At 40.9% G+C, this 20,429-nt stretch overlaps 1 protein-coding gene across 1 annotated transcript; it reads left to right on the top strand.

Annotated features, from left to right (window-relative positions):
- On the top strand, positions 1-7,505 carry FMR1NB (FMR1 neighbor). Its single transcript, XM_050310883.1, has 6 exons — positions 1-70; positions 1,651-1,764; positions 2,805-2,939; positions 4,379-4,475; positions 6,602-6,750; positions 7,435-7,505. Exons 1-5 carry the CDS (start codon positions 1-3, stop codon positions 6,711-6,713), a joined length of 528 nt encoding a protein of 175 aa, XP_050166840.1. The 3' UTR covers positions 6,714-6,750; positions 7,435-7,505.
- Positions 7,506-20,429: the final 12,924 nt, after the last annotated feature.

Genomic DNA, 20,429 nt, shown 5'->3' with positions numbered 1-20,429 from the left:
ATGCCGCCCATTGGCACCCATCGAGCGTGGGTCATCGTGGTCCTGATCCTGCTTTGTAGCATCCATTCACGTGAGTATTGCAAGGAGAAAAAGCATTTTCCAAGAAGCAGTGATTGCTTTTACTAGCAAGAAGTTTACAGTTGTGTTGTCTTGGGAATGGTTGAAAAGTACTGAGAAATACTGCAAGCAATTACTCCAGAGGTGATTGATCAGTCCTGAGACTTAAATAAAGCAAAATATTTTTTTCCTGTAACTTTCCCCTTTTCCTCTGTGCATCTGTACAAGAAATGCTGCTTGTTTCATCCCTGGCAGTGTGATTTGCTTTTATTTTAACTTTAATTATAGATTCTTCTATTTTTTCCTCACTTCAAGTTTTTTTGTCCAGCATACTGTTAAAGGTGTTCTTATAGTCTGTTGAGAATGGATGTATTTGCTTACTGCAAATCATGAAATCTCATGAAATTCCTGTGAAATTATTACAAAATCTTTAAAATTTTCTGTTCTTCTACTGTTCCCTGGCAGGGAGAGGGGCCCCATGACATGACTGTTGGTGTGAGCCTTGGTGGCCACGTTTCTCTTATACATTAGTTTCAGGTTCTCTGTTTTGACAATACCTTCAATTCTCCCTTCTCTGATGTTTCTTCTTCCCAAGGAAGTTTTGTATGGCAAAGAAGGGGCAAGTTGTGCCCCAGGACAAGGAGGGAGTTTATACTCCTGTTGCTGTTAGCTCAATAATTATCCAAAAGGTTGTTGTTCAACACCTGAGTTTTTGGTTAGGCTGTAATCTCACTTCTGTTCACAAGAAACTCTAAAACCATGAAATGGCTTTCAGCAAACTCCATCACAGAAAACTATTAAAGTTGTGATGGTGTAAGTTTCTCTCATGTAGAGAAAAAAAAAAGGCAGGCAGGGGGAATACTGGGTTTCTTTTTTCCTCCCTCATTGGGGAGTGGTTGATTGCCAGTGGAGTCCCACTGTGATTTGCACTTTTGCTTTAATGAAAAAGAGATGTAGGGAGGCAGCAAGCTTTACTGATGCCACATGGTTTGGAGTAGTGTAAATGAAAGGTGATTGAGAAGTCCCTGAGCAAGAAATCCCTAGGGTTTGGGAAAATACTGCAGTCCCTCTATATTCCAGTTGTTTTGCTCTTTCCTACACAGCTGCAGTAGGTTGCTTCCTGAAGCAAAATGTTGGGAGAGATGCATGTTTGTTTGTATCTGATAAAGGTGCCTTTCACCACGTTTCTGTGTTTTAGCTGGGGTCTGATCTTTATCTAAAAGGCTGAATGTTCTGCTCGAGTACATAAGAGAAATATAACTCTTAGATATAGAAAGTGTTTTCATGTGACCTGCACCTTACAGCTGAACAGCAGGGCTTTTTATCCTTGCCAGTTTCCACCTGAGTGGATTCTTTAATTTAAATTTTACAGCTTTAGTTCTTTACTCATTGTGGTTCATGAAGCAATTTGAAGTAATATAAGTGAATGCAACAGAAAGACATCTGTGCTTAACCTTGCTGGCCCTCAGTAAGCACGGTTAATAATGACTGTAAATGCCTTCATAATGTGTGATAATCAGCATGAAAATGTCATTGCATTTAATTAATTATGGATATTTTTATAGTAATGAGCTAATCATTATAAACTTTCAGTTCTTGCAGCACCAGTGCAGCAAGATTTAGGACAAAGTGAAGCAGCACCCAAGAAACTCAACATGACAGTGAAAGGTGTATTTGAATCTCTCTTAAACTTCTTCAGGCCAATGAGTAAGTGTCACTTCAGCACGGCAGCATTGTTCCTCTCTTCCCTTTCCACTTCTGCCTCACTTCCAGTCCACCCTCCCACCCCTACCTGTCAGCATTTAATGTATTTTAAACCCTCAGTCTAAAATTCATTAGATCTCTTAAAAATGTTATTGCTAAATGTGCCTTTGGCACAGTCACAAATTTGCTTCCCTCCTGCAAAACCCTCCCATCCTCAGTGATGTGATCATGCTGGAAATGCTGGAATTTTTCTGGAAAGTTTTGCATAGGATCCTCCATTTAATAAACTGAATTTTGGCTACCAGTAATGTCTGTGATAAATGTGAGACTGACAATGCAACCAGTCTTGGTAGTGTTGTTGGAAAGAAATGATGCTTTGCAGCTGCTCTGTCACATAAGGGATGTGATACAATGTTTTACAGGAATTAAGTATACAGAGACATGTACTACTTATGACTATGTTATACATTTAAGCTGTTCCCACAACAGATCTCATGATTATCAATAAATCTGTTATAAAATAGAAAATTTTTAAAATTGTTTAAATATTTTGTTCAATAACAAAGTAATGGGTTTTTTTTCCCTATCAGCTGATTTTCAGCTGCTTGTAGAAACATAAAATTAGTGCCAAACAGAAACGGTTAGTTGCAACATAGTCCTTCCAAAAAAATTACCTTAAATTTCTGTTTTCTTTTTTTTGATTAGAAACAATCCAGTCAGAAAATTTAATTTGTCTTTTTTCACTTACTTTACAAACCTAAGTACAAAGAAGTGGCAGGATGGTGTTTAACTTCAGCTTTGTAATTGTTTTTTACAGAAACAAAGCAAATTACTAAAGATTTTCTATGCCTTTCTGTTCATTTTAATGTAAAGATTGATTAGGTTTTGGGAAAGAACATACATGACAGTCAGTGATACTGTTTTCTGGCAGAGTTAACCAGTCAAAACATACCAGAGACACCGAAGTGATGACTTCCCTCTACTTGAGCATTTCTACCGGAGTAGAGATCTTACCTGATTTTTATTTTTTTGTCTTTATCAAGCGTGCCGGCTCAGCAACGAGCGACCCTTAATTCCTTGTCAAGTAGAAAGCCTGAATGCGTCTGAATGCTTGAAAAATCACTGTTGTCCCATGAAAATTGGCCAGGACCTGCAGTGTCACATGCCGGTTAAGGACGGTGAGTTTGCTGCCGTGGGTTTCAGCCTCCTGCCCAAGTGCTGCTTCTGCTCAGGCAGCACAATTTTCATTGCTCTTTGTAACTTCAGTTCTTCAGGACACCACTCTCTTTAAAGGGAATGTAAGGTTGCATTTATTTCTTCATATATATTAATAAAGAAAACAATCCATTGGTAGAGAGTTGCCTGGATGTCTCATCCAGCCCAGCACGAGCAAAGAACAAGTGACATACAAAGAAATGTAGTCACATATGTCCATATAAAAAGTGAAGTAAAGGCTTTATTTGTGGAAAGGAGGTTTAATCCAAAGTAGAAGTGACTCCATGAAAGTTCTGTAAAGAAAAGGTGAAGGGACTGGATGTATTTTACACGGTTTGTTAGTTAGGGGCATACAAGAGATATTAAATGTTTCAATAATATTCATTCCCAGCTTGGGCCTTTATATTATGTATAAAAGACACTTCAGTATAGCAAGAGGAAGAGCTGTACAGAGAAAATTATAGCTCTTCTGCTCATTTTTAAGACACATACTCGAGCAAATGTTAAAATTAAACATGCTTATTCAGCTGTGACTGCTTGATTCCTCATTGCTGTTAAGCTTTTATTGTTTGGACATCAATATCAAAGGCTGATTATTTTACTGAATTATTAGTTCATAGATTAATCAGCTCCTTGAATGCTCCTGCATATTCAGCATATGTCCAAAGAAAATGCAGACACTTACTATTTGCCTTGTAGCAATCTGTTGACAAAATAGAAGCACTTAGCAGATATTCAACTCATGGCAGTTGTGTTTGTAAGATGGTCACAGACTGCAAATTGAATCATTCTTCTTTGGAAGTTTTGTCTTCAGTTTCATTAGGAATAAAATGAGGGTCTAAGAAAACGCTGCAAAAGTTATGAACTGAAGTAGATAAATAGCATTTGTTTGAAAGATTTTGTCTCTATTCTTAAAGCAGCTTCTGAGGGACTTTGATTTATTTTTTTTTAATTATTATTTATTCCTCCCACTCAACCCTGCCCCATGCCCTGGGCTCACTCAAAACCCAGTTGCCTCTGAAACTAAACAAACACTTGTGCTATTTGAACTCAGGTGAAAATTGAGACCAGTTCTTTCTCATCTGAGCTCATTTCTAACACTTAGTCTTTTGCCTAAGATACATACTTAGAATCATAGAATCATTTAGCTTGGAAAAGACCTTTGTGATCATTGAGTCCAACTCTAAATTCAGCTAAAATATGGCAATTTTCCTTGGTATTTACTGAAGTCTTAAGGTATAAGTGTTGTCAAGGGTTTTCCTGATGAAACCTCTGTCTAAGCAAAGTGGCAGCTTGGCTGTGACTTGGTGGCAGTAAAGATGTTTGTCTTAGGGGCTGATCTCTGTCATCTGTACCTCAGTGAATATTTCAGAACTAATGCAGACTTCTGCTGACTCCACAGATGTACAACTGGCAATTCGACTGATTTTGGTCACTGGAGGAGGATTTTTGATTTTGGGGTTTCTGCCAATCTGTTTCTGTGCCATTTTGCAGAGAAGGTAAGTGGTAGAGCATGACCAGAGCAAATTTAAGAAGTACTGCTTCTGAGTGGTGAAAATATGGAAAACTGACATCTTCTAAGTAGGTGAGGGGAGAAAAGTGTGGGCAAAAAGGGCAAGGAACTAATGTGCAAACACAAAAGATGAGACCTTCTATTTTGAAGCTATATAAAACACAGAGTCAGTTTGGCTTAAGGAAAAAAAGGTGATTTAATGCCCTAGTAATATTTCTAAAGACCTGGTTATAAAGAACTTGGGCTTAATCTTAACTTCACTTGCTTGGGAAGTTGCACATAAAACATGAAGGATGTTACACAGTAAGACACTGAAGGGAAGAACAAAGTAGAAGGCCTGAAGAGAATAAGAAAGGTGTGCTGAGAGTGTGCTTGGGAATTAATTATCTCTAAATATGCTTCTAACGTGCAACATGGGGGTTTTTAATGTATAGGGCACATTGCAGCCTGTGAGTTCTGTGCATGCAGTTTAGTGTTTAATACTATGAAGAGTTTCAGCATGTTGTTAATATAATGGGAAAATGTAAGTTCCACGACATCAAAATCATTAAAATGGGAGGGAAGGAATTATCATAATTGTGCATTATTTTCCAAGATAGTAATTCATATTGAATGGCTATTCCTACAACTTGGTAAATATGACGGAATTGTCTTTTTAGTGAAGATTTTTTCCCCCAACTCTTACTCTACTAAGATATAGTAGCCTGTGTGGGATCATATAGGTCCATGTATACACACATATAGACTTTACTAATGTGGCTGCTTAGCAGATGGCTATTGCTGTGGAGTCCTACATTTTGACAAAACCTGCTGTGAAAACCTCCACATTACATCTTACACTGTGCTCAACAGCTGATGCTCAGCATACACAGAGCTGCACTGAGTCATCCGTGACTCTGAAAACAGGAGGCAAAGAATCAACATGAAATTACCATAAATTATCTGGAAAATGAATTAATATGTGTTCATTTTGAGGGAATTCACATTAATGTTTAAATGATTGTTTCTGTGTTTTTTGATAGCCAGTGAAATTAGGAATATTGCTATTCTGCTATGACTTGTTTTTTTGCTTTGTTTTTTAATGCAGTAATTAAACAGATGCTAAATGGTTTAAATTTCCAACGTCATATATTTGAGTTCTAGGAAAGAAGCAATCCTATCAAACTTTGAGCTTTACAGATTTTAGAGACAGCTGATAGAGAATACTGCTTTGGAAAGCATTCCTTTAATGAGCCAAAAACCTTCTCTCTGGATAGAAATTCTTTTTTTTTTGAGCATTGTACAGTCATTGCTGAGAGGGCCCTGTGTACAATGCCAAATCTGTACTGCAAAGGATGTGCACAAAAGTAAAAATGGTTCTCTAGAGTTAACAAAAAAAATGAGAGGGCTTTTGCTGTTGAAATTTGGGATAATTGTTGAACTCCACTATGCCTCTTCTAGAGCAAATTCCAAGGTTTCCCATAGGAGTCTGTATTGACAAGAGAAAAAAAAAGAGAGAGAGAGCAAACCTGGGCATCCAGGAAAGCCCTGGAAAGGTTTGGCAGGTCCTTGTGCTGTTTGACAAGAGGTGCCCAGGTGGGGGTCAGTCTCTTCTCCAAAGTAGCAAACAACAAGACAAGAGGAAATGGCCTCAGGCTGTGCCAGGGGAGGTCTAGATGGGACATCAGAAAAAATGCCTTCACTGAAAGGATTGTTAATCATTGGAATAGGAAGGGAAGTAGTTGAGTCCAGCCCTGGAGGCATTTAAAAGCCATGTAGATGTAACACTTGGGGACATGGTTTAGTGGGGGACTGGACAGTGCTGAGTTAATGGTTGGACTTGATCATCCTTAAGGTATTTTCCAACTTAAATGACTCTATGATTCTGTATGAATCAGAAGGTGAGGTGAAATTCATGAAGAAAGTGTAAGAGAAGGGAAAAGCATATTGAAATGCTTTCCCTTACTTTAATCTGTGTTCTAGAGATGAACCTTGTGGTGGGTTCTGAAATCAGCTGCAGCTTTGTGAGGTTTCTCACTGGAGCTAGGATTTCATGGCTGAAGCCTATGTGACCTTCTCTAATTCCTACTTTGGAAGTCAACCAATTTCAGCTGTTGTTTTATTGTGTTGCAGTCCGTGTATCAATCCTTTACAAAGGATGAGCAAAAAAGTACGGCAGATTGCACGAGACAGAAGAGAACGTCGTGAACAGACTAATGATGAAGAGGTTCATCTACTGGATTGACCTAAGAAAGGACCATAAGGACAAAAAAAAAAAGAAGGTAAATGAAGGGTAACAAACCCATTACACTAACACTGAATTATTCTTTTGTTCATTTGTATAGTTTTATTAATTATGTGTAGAGTACTAAAGATATGCACTACTAAATACCTGCTGCCTCCCAGTCCAGTAGGCATTGTTTATCAGGGATCACCTTCAGTTTGTGCTGTGGGAGAAGTAATGGGTTTGCAACAGTTTGGTTGCTGTGCTGGGGTGTTGACAGCAGAGCCATGGGCAGTGTTACAGTCCTGGATTAAAGCCCTCCACCGTTCCAGTGCTCCTTATCCCATGTGCAAGCTGTGTGGCATGGAAAAGTGGAAAAGCAATGGGTTTGCTGCTTTCAGGAGATGCAGATCCATTTACAGACACTGAAAAACCCGTCCCTCTGTATGGATAGGGGTGTTTTTCAGCTATTGCATCCACACTGCTCCATATCCTGGCATTCCTCCTCAATGCTGAAGAGCAGTTGAGTACTGAAACAAATGTGATCTGAGGGAGAAATGCCATTTACTTTGCATGAACATGTCAAACTTATAGCTTACTGAAGGTGTCACAATTAAATAAAACAGTGTCAATGAGGTCATTAGACAATAAGGAAATATTTCAGGGAGTGTACTGATTTGGCAGAAACGTAAAGATGTCCCTAAATCTAGTCATACTCATGTTTGGGGTTTTTTCTCTTTAGTGAATAGCAACATGCACCTCATCTTGAAGACCAAGCTGAAGACACCAGGATTATTTGACTACCTCCTAGAAAATGACCCGTTTGGTTTTAGTATTGAAGGAATACAGTGTTGTTAACCCTTGATAATACTATTGATTTTGCAATAAAAGTTCTTAATTCATAGTTCCTTGTGCTCATTCCATACCTCCTGTACAAAAAAAAAAAGGTGAAAGGCAAACTGCTCATGGCAACCCCTGCATAATAAAGTCAGTGTTCTTTTAGTGCTGTAGCATCCTTGTGGAGGGAATAAAGATACCAGTTATGTGCCCATCTCAGTTTAGGGGTCAGTCTTATAATAAGATTGAGAGAGTGTTATCCCTCATTAAAGTGGCAGTGAGGGAAGCTCACTCTCAGTGTTGGACGGCCCCACAGCACAGCAGTGCTGCTCTGACTGAGGAGAAGGACTAATTCCTTGCCAGGGTACAGAAGATTTTGGAAATCTCTTGTTGGGCAATTGCTTTAAAGATCTGCTTGGCAAAAATACAGAGTACTCAAAGAAACTGTGGGAGTGTTGTCTCTGGCATTGTTTTTCTCCATGGTGTATGGCTGCACCACAGAACTTTTTTTGGCCTTCAGATGGCCTTGTCTCCCAAGGTAGGTGATTCCAAGGTGCAGTTTCTTTCTGTTTCTCTCTAGTGCAACAAAAATAAAAGAAACAAACTTGTAACAGTTTTCAACAGCTGAGTGCAAAGTAGGAATAAGCACCAAAAGAAGGTCAGTAGAAATCAGTGTCACCCGTAATAATGCAAAAACTTGTCATTTTTCTTTGGGGTTATGAGGTCCATGTAGCAGAATTTCCAAAAGCTACAACTGGCAGGAAGGGAGCTTTGCTCCTAAACTGGAGATTAAATATTGTGACGATCCTTAGAGACTCTGTACTTTCAGAATTCCCCACTTAATAATTTTTTTCTTTCATCAATCCTAAAAAAAAAAGCATCACTTAAAATCCAAGTGTAATGGGGGTGGAATATTCATATGGGCAATCTCATGAAGTTGTTGAAGTGCTTACTGATGGTCAGACATAATTATATGCAGGAGCTTTAAAGCCTGACATTGCAACCATTGCCAGAAGCACTTTATTAGAGACGGTTTCTGTATAATTTTGTAAGCAAAAAGTATTACAGTATTTTTGCTGTGGAGCAGCAGAATGATGGAGACTGAACAGGGGGCTCTGTTTGCCTTCCAAATCTGTTGTGTGTTTACTCTTTCTTCGTATTATTTTTATGAATGGTGAAATATGTCTACAGACACTTTGACAAAGATAAAACCAGTTTCCTGCTCCGTGAATTTAGAGGCACTGTCACAGCTGAACTGTGCATGTGACAAACCACAGAGATCCTCCTGGCTGGTGACTGGGGAGAGCAAGAAGGGTAGGCTTTCACATGGTGCTTCATGATTTTGATTTGAAGGGCAATGAATTCCTTCTGTTTCCATGTCATTGACAGCACAACTGCTCTCAGTGTCACATAATGTCCTGACAAAGGGACACACACCGATAAAACAACTGTGTTTAACAGTGAGCAATCAGTGTGCCTGCAGTAACTGTGTCTGGCAGCACCAGAACAAGATGAGCATAAGCAAAATGCATGTGCTGTAAGGGCAGGAGGTGAGATGAGAAAGTCACAGCCAGGGTTACGTTCCTCTTAGTGGGACAGCAGTCAGGAGCACAGCGCGTGGACTTGAGCCCTGTCCTTTTCCATGCAGCAACTTTGTTGTAAAAATGTTCTAAAAAGCTGGAAGTTTTGCTTTTCAGTTGAAGAAGACAAAAGCTCCAATTTTACATTTTAATTTCTTTATTAGCTTGACAATTCATTGAATCAGTAGCTGTCAAGCCATGGATATTGCATAAATAACTGTTGTCTGTACCGAAAATGTCATAATAGCTATTTCACTATTATTGAGGGTCAGTATTGCCACCTTAGGGTGAAATCACAGATATTCATTCACAGGCCTGCATGTGATGTGAACAGTACTGGCACTGTCACATAAAGGTGGATGTTTTAGTCAGCTGATCTGCTGCTTACTGCCACTAGTGAATATTCAGATCTCCTGAATAATGACTGGTTGGTTGGTTTTGTGCTCCTGGACTTTAGGATTCTACAGAACAGTTTCAGGGTGGGGTTACCAACCACGTCTAACAGGAGCATATCTTCTCCCAGTGCCTCACACACACAAAGCTGCATGTTGCTGAGCCAAACTCAGTCTTCCTTTGTCCTTTCTATCCCTTCCAAGATCTGTGTTAGAGGCCAGGTCAGCTGCAAGAAGGCACAGGCGTTTTTACCGGGCTCCTCATGGTGCCTCTGTGGCTTGCAAAGAAGCTGCTGATGGCTGGGTGTGGTCCCCAAATCTGCAAAAAGGACCTTCCACCTTCCCGGCCTAGGGAGAGGGAGGGACAACTTCAGTACTAAAATCAGGGACCACAAGATGGTGCTGCAGGAAAACATTTTTCCCTCAGTGGTTTTTGGCTTCTGGAGAACTTTATTGATTTCTGCCTTTTACAATGCGGTTCATCAAGTCACAAAAAGGCAGATGGTGTACAATAGAGCAATGGTCACTCAGTAAAAAAGACAACATAATACAGCATATGATGACAAGGCTTTAGAAGACTTACCAGATATACAAACCATTGCTTGTGGCTTTAGCTCTGCTCTCTCTCCTATTGAACTGATACAGAGTGAAACAAAAGAGCTCTCAGCGGAACATCCCTCTTTATCTTCCCAAAGATTAAATAAATACAAGGCTAAACACCTTGTGCCAATGCACAATAGCTGTGTCCAGGAGTGGATGCTGCTGCCCTAGAGATGGGAGCTATGACAGGGCTTCAACAGCCCTTCATCACATCACCCAGAGCCTGCATCATGTCTGATGGCAAAGGGTTTGGCTCACTTTCTGTTCCCTCTGACACCAAACCCACACCTTTATCCACATTCTGTGAGATGAAGAGAAAGGGTTGCAATGATTTTTTTTTTTTAGAAAGCTTTAAGGCAATATGAAATGATTGCATGATACTGTGGGCAATCGTGGCAATATCTGGTACTTCTGCGCATTTGACCTTTAGAAAGCTTTCAAAAGCACGAGAACTTAAAAAAATAAATACAATGGAATGAAACCCAAGTTTCACACTACAGAGTTAGAGTGAGAGAATAGATAAAATCCAAAGCCAAACACAAATTTGTATTAAAGGAAAATCTCAGTGACTGGGGAACTTGTCTTATATTTTTGAAGGCTTGTGGTTCAGTTCTGAGGCCTATTTTACCCAGCTGAAATTCATGCAATGCCAGATAGTGCAGATATAGGAGGAGAATGTACTTCATTGCTCTACAAACATGTTCTGAGCTTGTCTCCATGTAAGGGATGTAATTTTAAAATGTTGTGGTTCCTCTGATCCTTGCTGACCTAGGGTTGGATGCACAGCTAAAATGAAGTGTAAAGGTCTCGCTGGAAAAGTGTTCTATGTTCTCCTGCAAGGTCCCAGTGGAGCAACTGGTTCTGTCCCACTCAACTTTGCTTCTGATGTTTGTGCTCCAAACCTTTCTTGTTCTTAAAAAACACTGGAAAAAAAAATAATAAAAAAATGGTTTTCTGCCAGATGAAAGGGAAAAACTGTCCACAGCTGTACTGTTCTGGCCTTCTAAGTTTCACTGTAGTGCTTCCAAGTGCCTTCACAAAAGGCACGTTTCTTCCTGCACTGCTTCCTCTCAGAGTCCATTATCCTATGTGTATCTCCCATCCAGACAGATAAATCTTTGAGCACATTGTGTTCTGTTCTGTGTGCAGGTAAGTGGGACAGAGCCTCACCCTGCAGCAGCTGTTTCTCTGCAGTATCCACCACCATCCCTGGCTCTGCAGGTGTGGTTGTGTCAGCTGCCACTCAGGCAACGTGGGAGGGATGGTGGCAATTCTACACAGAGCTGCCCTGGACAAGGGATGCTGCAGTCCTGCTGCATCAGTCTCCCTGGTTTCCAGTATGGGATTTTTCAATCTGTAAGACTGCAGCTGTTCAATATTCCACCTGTGGTCATCAGCTGAGCTGAAGTGAAATGATGACAACAACTTGCCTTTAGAAAAGGAAATTTCTGATGCATGTGCTTGGCCTGCCTCTTGCCCAGGCTCCTGTTCAGGTTTTTACTGACTCTCCAAGCTTTAAATATTTCCCTATTGAAGATACTTGATCCAGCACTTGATCTAAATGTGGGATGGAGAAACTATGCCAATAAAAAGGACAGAAAACATCCTTTGCTTAGGACTTACAGCACAACTAGGAGATCCAGGGAGATAATACACAGCTATAAAATACTCTTGCATACATTTCCTAATGGGAAAGCCCTGCTTCAGTTAAATGCACCAGGTAAGCAGCTGTAGCAGCATTGCCAAAATGCAATTTCTTCAATTAAACATGGCCTTCTGAATTGCTGTAGCTCATTTTGGTTTGCTGTGTGATGAGTCTTTTCCCGTCATCTTCAGGGAAGGACAGGGAAAAGTTAATTCCCCATTCCTAACATTGTGTGCATTGATAGCTGATATTTCAAGATACCAAATCAGATATCAAACTGATAACTTTAAAGAATGACAGGGCTCAGTTTGAAGGAAGTTCTTATGGTCTCTGTGAACAACTCCCAGAAGCAAAGAAATCTGAGAGCCTGGGGGAAAAGAGTTATTGGGGTGGTGTTGTTTTATGTTGCAGTAGGGAATCCATACTAAGCTTTGAGTAGTGGCTAAGCAGGGCAAATTACTGTTATGGTGGTTGCCATTCATAACAGTCTTAGAATGCCATAAAATGACTATGGTTAAACTGTGAAACATCTGGGGTTGGGGCACATCAGCTAAAGACAAGGCTGTGCAAACTGGAAGGGAAGACAAGCAAGTTCATGGGGAAAATGACCTTGTGAAAAATGACAAAGAAACTTTTACCAGAATGCAACAGAATGTTGTTTCTTTTTTGCTTTTGCAATTTGTTTTTGTTATATGTGAACACACTAAAAATCTGTCACAGCAACTGCTAAAAGCACTTATAGTTTTATCTGTAAGGTTGGTTAGTTGTTGGTTTTGGGGTTTGTTTTTTTTTAAAACAGAACTACAATTAATCATAACTCATCAGTACAGCTAGCTAGAAAACAAAAGGTTAACAGCAAATTCTGTTTTACTGGTTAAAGATGCTACCATAGCAGCATTTGCTCAAATGGTTGTTTTACACATGCAGTGGCATCATCCAGTTTAAATCCTGCTGTGTTTCTTTGCCAACAACTGCTAGTGAACATTTGCCCACCTTCCCTGCTGCTGAGTAGTATCAGGATTAGATGCAGGGAGGCGAACAGGCTTACAACTTCATCTGTTGGCACCACAGGAATGCAGGAGCAGAACAGCATGGCAACAGGGAAAACTTTCAAAATCATCAATTTTAAGGTCTTGCCTCAAAATGACTATTTCCTAGCTGGGGGGAGGTGGGGGTGGGGGAGGAGGATTGCTTTCCCCAGTTGTGCAAGGAAAAGTAAAAAAGCAGCAAGAAGAAAATCTTTCTCAAATAAAGACATGATGGGCATTTATTTATTATCCAACCTAGCAGGCAGGTGAATGTCTGCAAAACTGTATTGGGAAGTAGATTTTGACATGGGAGGAGTGCCCGTCAAGGAAACACTGATCTTATCCTGCTCTGTTGGGAATAAAAATTTAGGGAGCTTTAGTACATCTTGAAGTTTTTTAAGATGATGGATAGCTTGCAGCAACAGGCATTTTCCTCCCCTCACCAAAGGAAGCCACTTTTCCCTCAGTACTTAGCAAAAGTCTCTTTGAATGACATGATTATAGAGAATCGCATTCTGAGCAAAGAGCCTGGTAGAGACAGACAGCTGGGCTTTCTGAGCATTTACACTAGCCTTTGCCTGGCCTTAAAATCAGCTGAACCCCAAGCATTTCTTGCCTTTAAAGCTGTTTGCCTCTCTGACCTTCCCAGCCACTTGTCTGTGCCTACGGGCAGAGCAGGAATGTAACGTGCCAAAGGGCCAAAAGACAGGAAAAGGTGGCATCGTTCTTTCCACTGAGCTCCTCTGCTGGAAGCTCTCAGTGTGCTGGTTGGATCCAAACGTGTTGCCACAATGGATGAGCTGGGCTGCACCCCCTTTCCCAGCAGAGCTTTCCCAGCTGGCTGGCAGCAGGCAGTTGAGCTGGGAAGTGGGGGAGCAAGCAGATATTGCTTTTTAACTATAAACATAGCTTTAATGGTTCCTCGTAGGTTTTTAAAGTAGCAGAGTACAGAGTTAAACAAAACACATCCTCCCTTTTCTCATTGTTTGTTCTCTGTAAACACGTGGCAGGCATCTCTGTTATTAACTCTGAATTTGAGTCCCCTGTGATTTGTCTGATGGTAGCAATACCTGTTCTTTTCAGTTGCTGTAGTATTTCAGCTCCCCTGCACAGACAATGCTCAGCTGTGGCACAAAAAAATCAGCTTAAAATGTGCGTCAGCAACTACAAAGTAATTAGGATTTTTTTGTGTGTTTGTTTTTCAGATTAAAATAGGTTGTCACAAACTAGGCTGACAGCTCCAAAGCAGCTATTATGGTCTGCAGTAACAGCAGTGTACATTAAAGACCTCTTGACCACATATTTATGCAATAGACCCAATAGCTCTAAATGAGCTGTTATGATCTATCAGTTAATATATACTGTTAAGAATTCCAGGATAGACCCAAAGGAATTATTGTTTCCTACTGCAGCAGTTTTCATATTCTTATACTTCAATAAACTTTTTTTCTTTGAACAATCAATTTTATATTTGCTTAATGCCATTAATAAGAAGCATAAAGCCAATACTGAATGACATGCTTTGAGTTAGGAAAGTCTGCAGAAAATACTGTGGTAGATTTAAAACATCATCTGTAAACAGGTTAGAATTGTTACAGCACGAATCTCACATTCATGCAATTATTTGGAGGAGCAGCAAGAGACATAATGAGTAACAGAATTTTCCTTGTTTTGTGACTGTAACTTTACCATCCAGAGAACTGTTCACTTAGGACTGTGATTTCCTTCTGATGTGATGCTCAGGGCAGGATGTTCTGGTCCTAGCACTAGGATTAGTGAGTGCTGTAGCTACTTTTGATATTTAGCTGCTCTAGCTGTTCTGCTGTTTCAGCACTACTTCTAGTTTTAGAGCTGGTCTGGTGCTACCTGCAAAACCAGTCCTTTGGGTTTCCAAACTTCTTGATCATTTGCCCCTATCAGTAAAATATTTTTGAGCATGTACCCTCACTACTGTATTCTGTATCTTATAAAACACACACAGAGAATTAAAAAAGGATGAAATAAACAAGGAATAAACACTAGAGGTTTTTTTTCCTTTTAATTTTAATTTTTAATCCATTCCAGTGGATTGTCTTGTGTACCCCTTTGAGTGCACAGACCCCACTTATGAGACCATTGCTTTGGTAGTACAAGGACAGACCTCACTCTCCCTTATTTAAGTAATTATACTTAAATTGTGCTTTAATTCTCTCTCTACTACTTAGTTCTCCCCACATAGACATCCCAGTTGTATAGGAAATAATGACCAATGAGACAGGTAAATGATTTTTTCTTCCCTATTCTCTCTTCACCTTGTTATTAAGCCTGTTACAGATACAGAAACTTAATGACTCCTATGAACAAGATGGGTAGATCATAATTAGTGCATCAGGTAGTCAGACTGCTTTAGTAAGCCACTGTAATCTGCAGTGAAATTGGGGTTTACTCATCATTACAGGGTAGGGAAGGTATTCTCTAGTCCTGGCCTGAAGTTGCGTATGCAGTCAGCTGCAGAACCTCACCAATTGCTTCTCCACTTCTTTACTTTAAGGAGAATTTGCTTATGGTTGCCAGTAACTGGGAAGGGCACGTGCCTGAGCCAGGTCACAAGCTGGCAGGGGTCACACATCCCTCCAACCAGTGCCTTTCACACCACACCTGGCTGATAATTTGTCTTCCAGGGTGTGAACTAGATGATCACCAAACATTATCCTCCTCCCAGCTGTCACCTTCCTGAGCTCAATGACCCCAGTGAAATGAAAGTCCTCAGGCACTTCAGAGGCCAGTGGTTTATGTCACAGGCTAAAGTGAAGAGGTAGAGCTTCCTCTATAGCCAAGGCTCTTGAAGTGGCTAAAGCTGCTCAGGCCTGTTTTATTCATATTTACTTCTGTTGAGCAAGGGGTGAATTCTGCCAATCTGCCTGAATTTAGCCTCAGAGGAAAGAGTAATTATTTCTTTATTCATTCAGACAAACAGCTGAAAAGGGTTTTGTCTCCTTTCAGGTTTGATTGTCTCCTTACAAATGCTATGGACCTGTTGACAGCAGTGTAGGCAAACCTACTATTAGTAGATTTTTCCGGGTTTGTGATGGGCTCCTCCTTGTCTTTGAAGGTATATTGGTTATGTAAAAGTATTCTTGGAAGAAGGGGTTTTAAGAAATAGCTTGGAGGAAGAGATTGAGATTGCTGCTGCCTGGAAAATGTTTGCCAGCAGCCTCATCTGATCCAGGTGAAGATAATGAACCTGTTGATTAGGCCACTGCACCTCAGTGAAAAGAAGGTGAAGAACGAGATAGGAGGGCAGAAACAACATGGATTGTGCAGAAGTGGCAAGGTAAGACTAATAACATAAGGTGATGATTTTGAGTGATACATTTAGTGCAGGTAGCTCAGTGTGAGCTGTTTCTTTGTTACTGCACCATGAGTTACGCTGCTTCATGGAACAAGACATCCAAGACTGCTTTGGGAAACCTGGAGTTGAGATGGTGAGGAAACCTGATGTGACTGTGAGTGTGGAGTGTGCAGGGAGCACACCTGTTGGGTCACTGGAGCTGCTGCTGTGAAGGGGCTTCAGCCCCAGCTCAGATGGCACGAGTGTGACCAATGTGGATGGTCACACTGGGAAATTTCCTTACCAATGGTCAAGGTAGATGAAAGCAGCGAAAGGAATTGCTCTAGGGAGTTGATAGGAATATGTTCTTCTCCACTTCCTACCTATGTTTAGTACCTGTAGGAGTGGCTGTAGCATGGCTGATGAAGAGGAGAGAGGACAGGGCTGGTTCTTCTGCTCAGTGATTACACTGGGAGGAGGAAAGTAAACTGTGGTTATGATGTTATATTGCCTGGCTTAGCCATGTACTTCCTTATGATGCCTTTATTATTGGTGGTGTAGCTTGTTACTTGCTTCATCCCTTTCACAGAGAGGAAAGGACAGCTTGGTTGGTGTCAACTGCTTTGTGTGGCCTCCTTGGCAGAGCAAGTCACAGTGTGAAGGAAATTAAGCCTTGGTGGGAAGAGTGAGAGAACTTCCCCCTCCTTGCAGAAAGATGTGTCCAGGGAAGAGATGTACCAGGAATACAGGGGATGGATTGCTGTGGGGTTGGCTTTTGGGCAGGGTGGTTTTCTGGGAGAAGAGATCTCTTGGTTTGCTTGTGTGGAAAGGGGGTGTGTTTGGTCTGTGTTACAGAGAGCTCTCTCATGGCTGGAAGGAGAGTGTTGGGTGTGTATCTGGAGAGCAACGAGCCGATCTTGGGGTGCTTGGGGTCCTGCTCCTGGTTCCCTTGTGCCCATTAGTGAGCTCTAGGATGTACCACAAACCAGTTTGTGACTACAGCAAACTGGGATTGGGAAAGTCAGCTGTTCTCATCTGATTCATTTCCCCAAGCAGCCTTCCAAGACACCTAGTCCCTTCTGGATTGTAATGGGGCACTAAAATCTATTAAGGAGACATCTGAGAAGGTATGATATGAGAAGAAAAAGAAGTATTTGTGTTTTTATCACAGTCCAAGCAAAAATAACAGATTGTAGGTAAAGCTTTTTGAATATTTATTTCTACCTTTAGTCATTAACATTAGCCCCTTTGTTTAAAGAGGTGAGGCCTGAGCTGCAAGGGTCTGTGTTCCAACCATGCAAACAACTTGACCAATATCATCCTGAAGTATTAAATTCAGCAACAACATATGTCTTTCATCTAACTGGGAGATGGGTTTGTAAAGACTATATTTACATGTGATTCCACAGGGGAAAAAAAAATGTAGACCATCAAAGCTGTTGCAATTAGGGTTTGGCTCTCAATCCAAAATATTTATGAATTGACACTGATGTTGTAAGTCTCTAATGAAACATTCATTCACAAGTTTGATTACTAAAAAAAATGCCATTTGCGGAGGAAATAAGTTATGAAGGAATCAAATTTCATATAAGAAACTCTGGAAAACAAGACCATGAATGACAAAACATACTATTTAGAGCCCAGATGGCTGCATAAAATAAATAGCCATTTCCTCAGTGGAAGCATAGGCAATTTGGCTGTGTGAAGCTACAATTCCAGCAGAGATCCTTGAAACAGATGTTGATATTGCTTGTGCATAGAAACTTTACTAAAATGCAAGATGTTCAGGTAACATGAATGTAATAAATGACAACCTCGGATTTCTTTGTCTGTAGGAGATATGCACTTAAACCATAAAGTGACTGTTGCAGAGCCTGGAAGGTAAATATCTGTATGCATGTCATGATGAGCTTACACATGGGGCTGCCAAGGAGGTTTGAGTCGTTCTGGTAATTTTCCTTTTTGCTGTAACCAGTAGTCCACTGAAATATTTTTAAACCAATGAGACAAAAGAAATAATAAAAAATTTCGTCCTGGGTGAGCTGTCCGGAGACCAGAGGGTAGTGGCAAAGTCTGACAACAGGTTGTTTCCCCACTTCCCGTGTCTGAAAATACACGCAGAAGGAGACATTCTGAGGAAAAGGCCTTGCACAATAACCAGTGGTCAGAGCACATACCTAGACTATGAGAGATTAGCACTCAGTGTCTTGCTCAACCTGAGGTGATTCACCCCACACCAGCGTATTCCAAAATTTCTAGGGATTCAGAGATTTCTATGGAAATCTGTCATCTCCACAGCTGTGGTCAGAATTGGATGGGGAAACACTGGAGTTTGTTGCAGTGGGGCCAGCAGTGGTAGTGCTGTTAAAATGTAGCCTACTCCAAGGCTGAGTCAGTAAGAACTTAGCGTTCTTGGATGTGAAGAAGACACTGTTTGTGCAGGAAGGCTCGGTATCCACGTCAGTAGCTCAGTATGCTCATTGTCATGGATGTCTGAGGCTTTCTGTTAACCTCCCAAGATTTGGGCTGATCTCAAGGTCCCCGAGGCGCAGCAAATGCAAAGCACGTAGCAGTTTTCTGGGTAAGACAAGAGATTTCCCTCTCTCCTCAAAAAGAATAATATGAAATTATAGATCTAAATTTTGACTCTCTTACACTGGAACAATTTGAGTAGAAGACAATTTTGTCTTTATGTGGTTCAGAGCAACAGATTTGTTACTCAAGGGTGTTTACTGACTTCAAGATACCCTAGTAATCTCCCACATCAAGCTAAATTAATTTATAGAGTATTTTCTCTCTTTCCTATTTATAAAGATTAAGAGTTAAAGGACCTTGATACTTGAAGAGAGCTGAAGAAGTTGTAAGCCACTGCAAGGGACTCGATAGCATCTGTCAGAGAGCTACTGTTATGTCTGCTGGATAGTGTTGGAACTGCTCAGCTTGAAACCATGTCCTTGATGGTGTTGAGCAGCCTCTCCCCTGGACAGGCAGGAGACACATGGGCTCTTAATAAAGGGGGTTCTGGAACCTCTCCCCAGCATCACAGCCTGATTCTGACTCATCTTGTTGTTCAGCTCAGTGACACAAGTGAGTTCAGAGAGGATATCACTTATTGCAACAGTTAAAAACCTTTGCCTTCCAAGGCTTAGTGTCCCTTGGTTAGAGCAGGGGAATGAAAGTAAAGCATCCTAATTCAGAATCCTAAATCATTCCCATGGCTTCTCTCCTTCTGAGTAGCTCCATCTCTGCTGCATTTTCCCCATCTGTAATAACAGACATATGCCTGTGCAGGAAACCATATCTTCAGCTAAAAGTCTAGTGTAAAATATGCATTTTCTAAGAAAGCATCAGAAATCTTTCCAACAAGAAATAGCTTTGCTTTATGCTAAATTGCAGTGCCTCTACTGTCATATGACACTGCTTCTCAAACACACCTAACTCAGCTGAGTCAACAAGCTAAACACTGCACATCCCAGTATTAATTTCAGCAATCTTGACACCTCTATATCATAGTGTTACACTTCTTAACTCAGCTGTCAGAATGCAGTGAATGTGGTGGTACTGTCAGCCCACACAGAATAGGGCTTAGTATCACAAGGAGAGTGTTTTGCAGGCTCGCTCAGAGAAATTCCATTTTCATGTGCTTTCTACATTTACAATAATAGTGGGCTGGGTTTGCCGCTCCTATAAATTAATGTCTAGTGCTAATACTGTAATAAACAAGCATGAGTTTGCTGATTCTTCCTCTCTAAAGAATCCCTTTTGTTTGATAGAGAACCAAAAAAGTCTGAAGTAGTTTCTTCAGAGGAAACGTGCATCTATTGGTAACTCTTACAGCTGGGACACCTGTTAGTCTGACCGATGAGACAATAAAATCACACTCAAATTGCTTTATTCTGTAAGGATAAGTAGATAAAATCACAGAGAATAAAGTCACAGCAAAGTAAATTCTTGCTCCGTTCACAGCTGTTTAATGGAATTGCCTCTCATGTGAAAGCCACAGCTGTTCCAGCCCTGCCTGCAGCACCCACTGTGGCTCTGGAGCTGCAGCAAGGCTTGTCCTAAGCAGCCAGGGCTGCCTTCAAAAGTGACCTTAACTAGAATATGTGCCTAGAACTAGAGCAAGCTACTCAGCACTGTGACCAAACCACACTGGGGCCCGTTTGGTTGGCAGCTCAGCTGGTTGGTGTGCAGGTTGCTGTTTGCTGGCAGCTGCTGTCTCCCAGGCTGTAGGTGATCTGTGTTCTGCCCCTTAGTAACATCACTACATTTCCTTGCTACCAGTGAGATGTGCCCTTACAGTTTGGTAGAGCTCTGCAAACCAGACTCTTCACCTTGGTGCTCA

Source organism: Myiozetetes cayanensis, unplaced genomic scaffold, assembly GCF_022539395.1.
Source record: "Myiozetetes cayanensis isolate MyiCay16 unplaced genomic scaffold, myiCay2020 scf15, whole genome shotgun sequence".
Classification (NCBI taxonomy): domain Eukaryota; kingdom Metazoa; phylum Chordata; class Aves; order Passeriformes; family Tyrannidae; genus Myiozetetes; species Myiozetetes cayanensis.
Note: the sequence above shows the minus strand (reverse complement) of the source record. Positions and strands in the feature narration are given on the sequence as shown.

Excerpts from the sequence above, each read along its gene's own strand:
- FMR1NB (XM_050310883.1), top strand. The coding sequence starts at position 1 with ATGCCGCCCATTGGCACCCATCGAGCGTGGGTCATCGTGGTCCTGATC. Across the intron at positions 1,765-2,804 it reads AAACTTCTTCAGGCCAATGA|CGTGCCGGCTCAGCAACGAG; the intron begins GTAAGTGTCACT and ends GTCTTTATCAAG. Across the intron at positions 4,476-6,601 it reads TGTGCCATTTTGCAGAGAAG|TCCGTGTATCAATCCTTTAC; the intron begins GTAAGTGGTAGA and ends ATTGTGTTGCAG.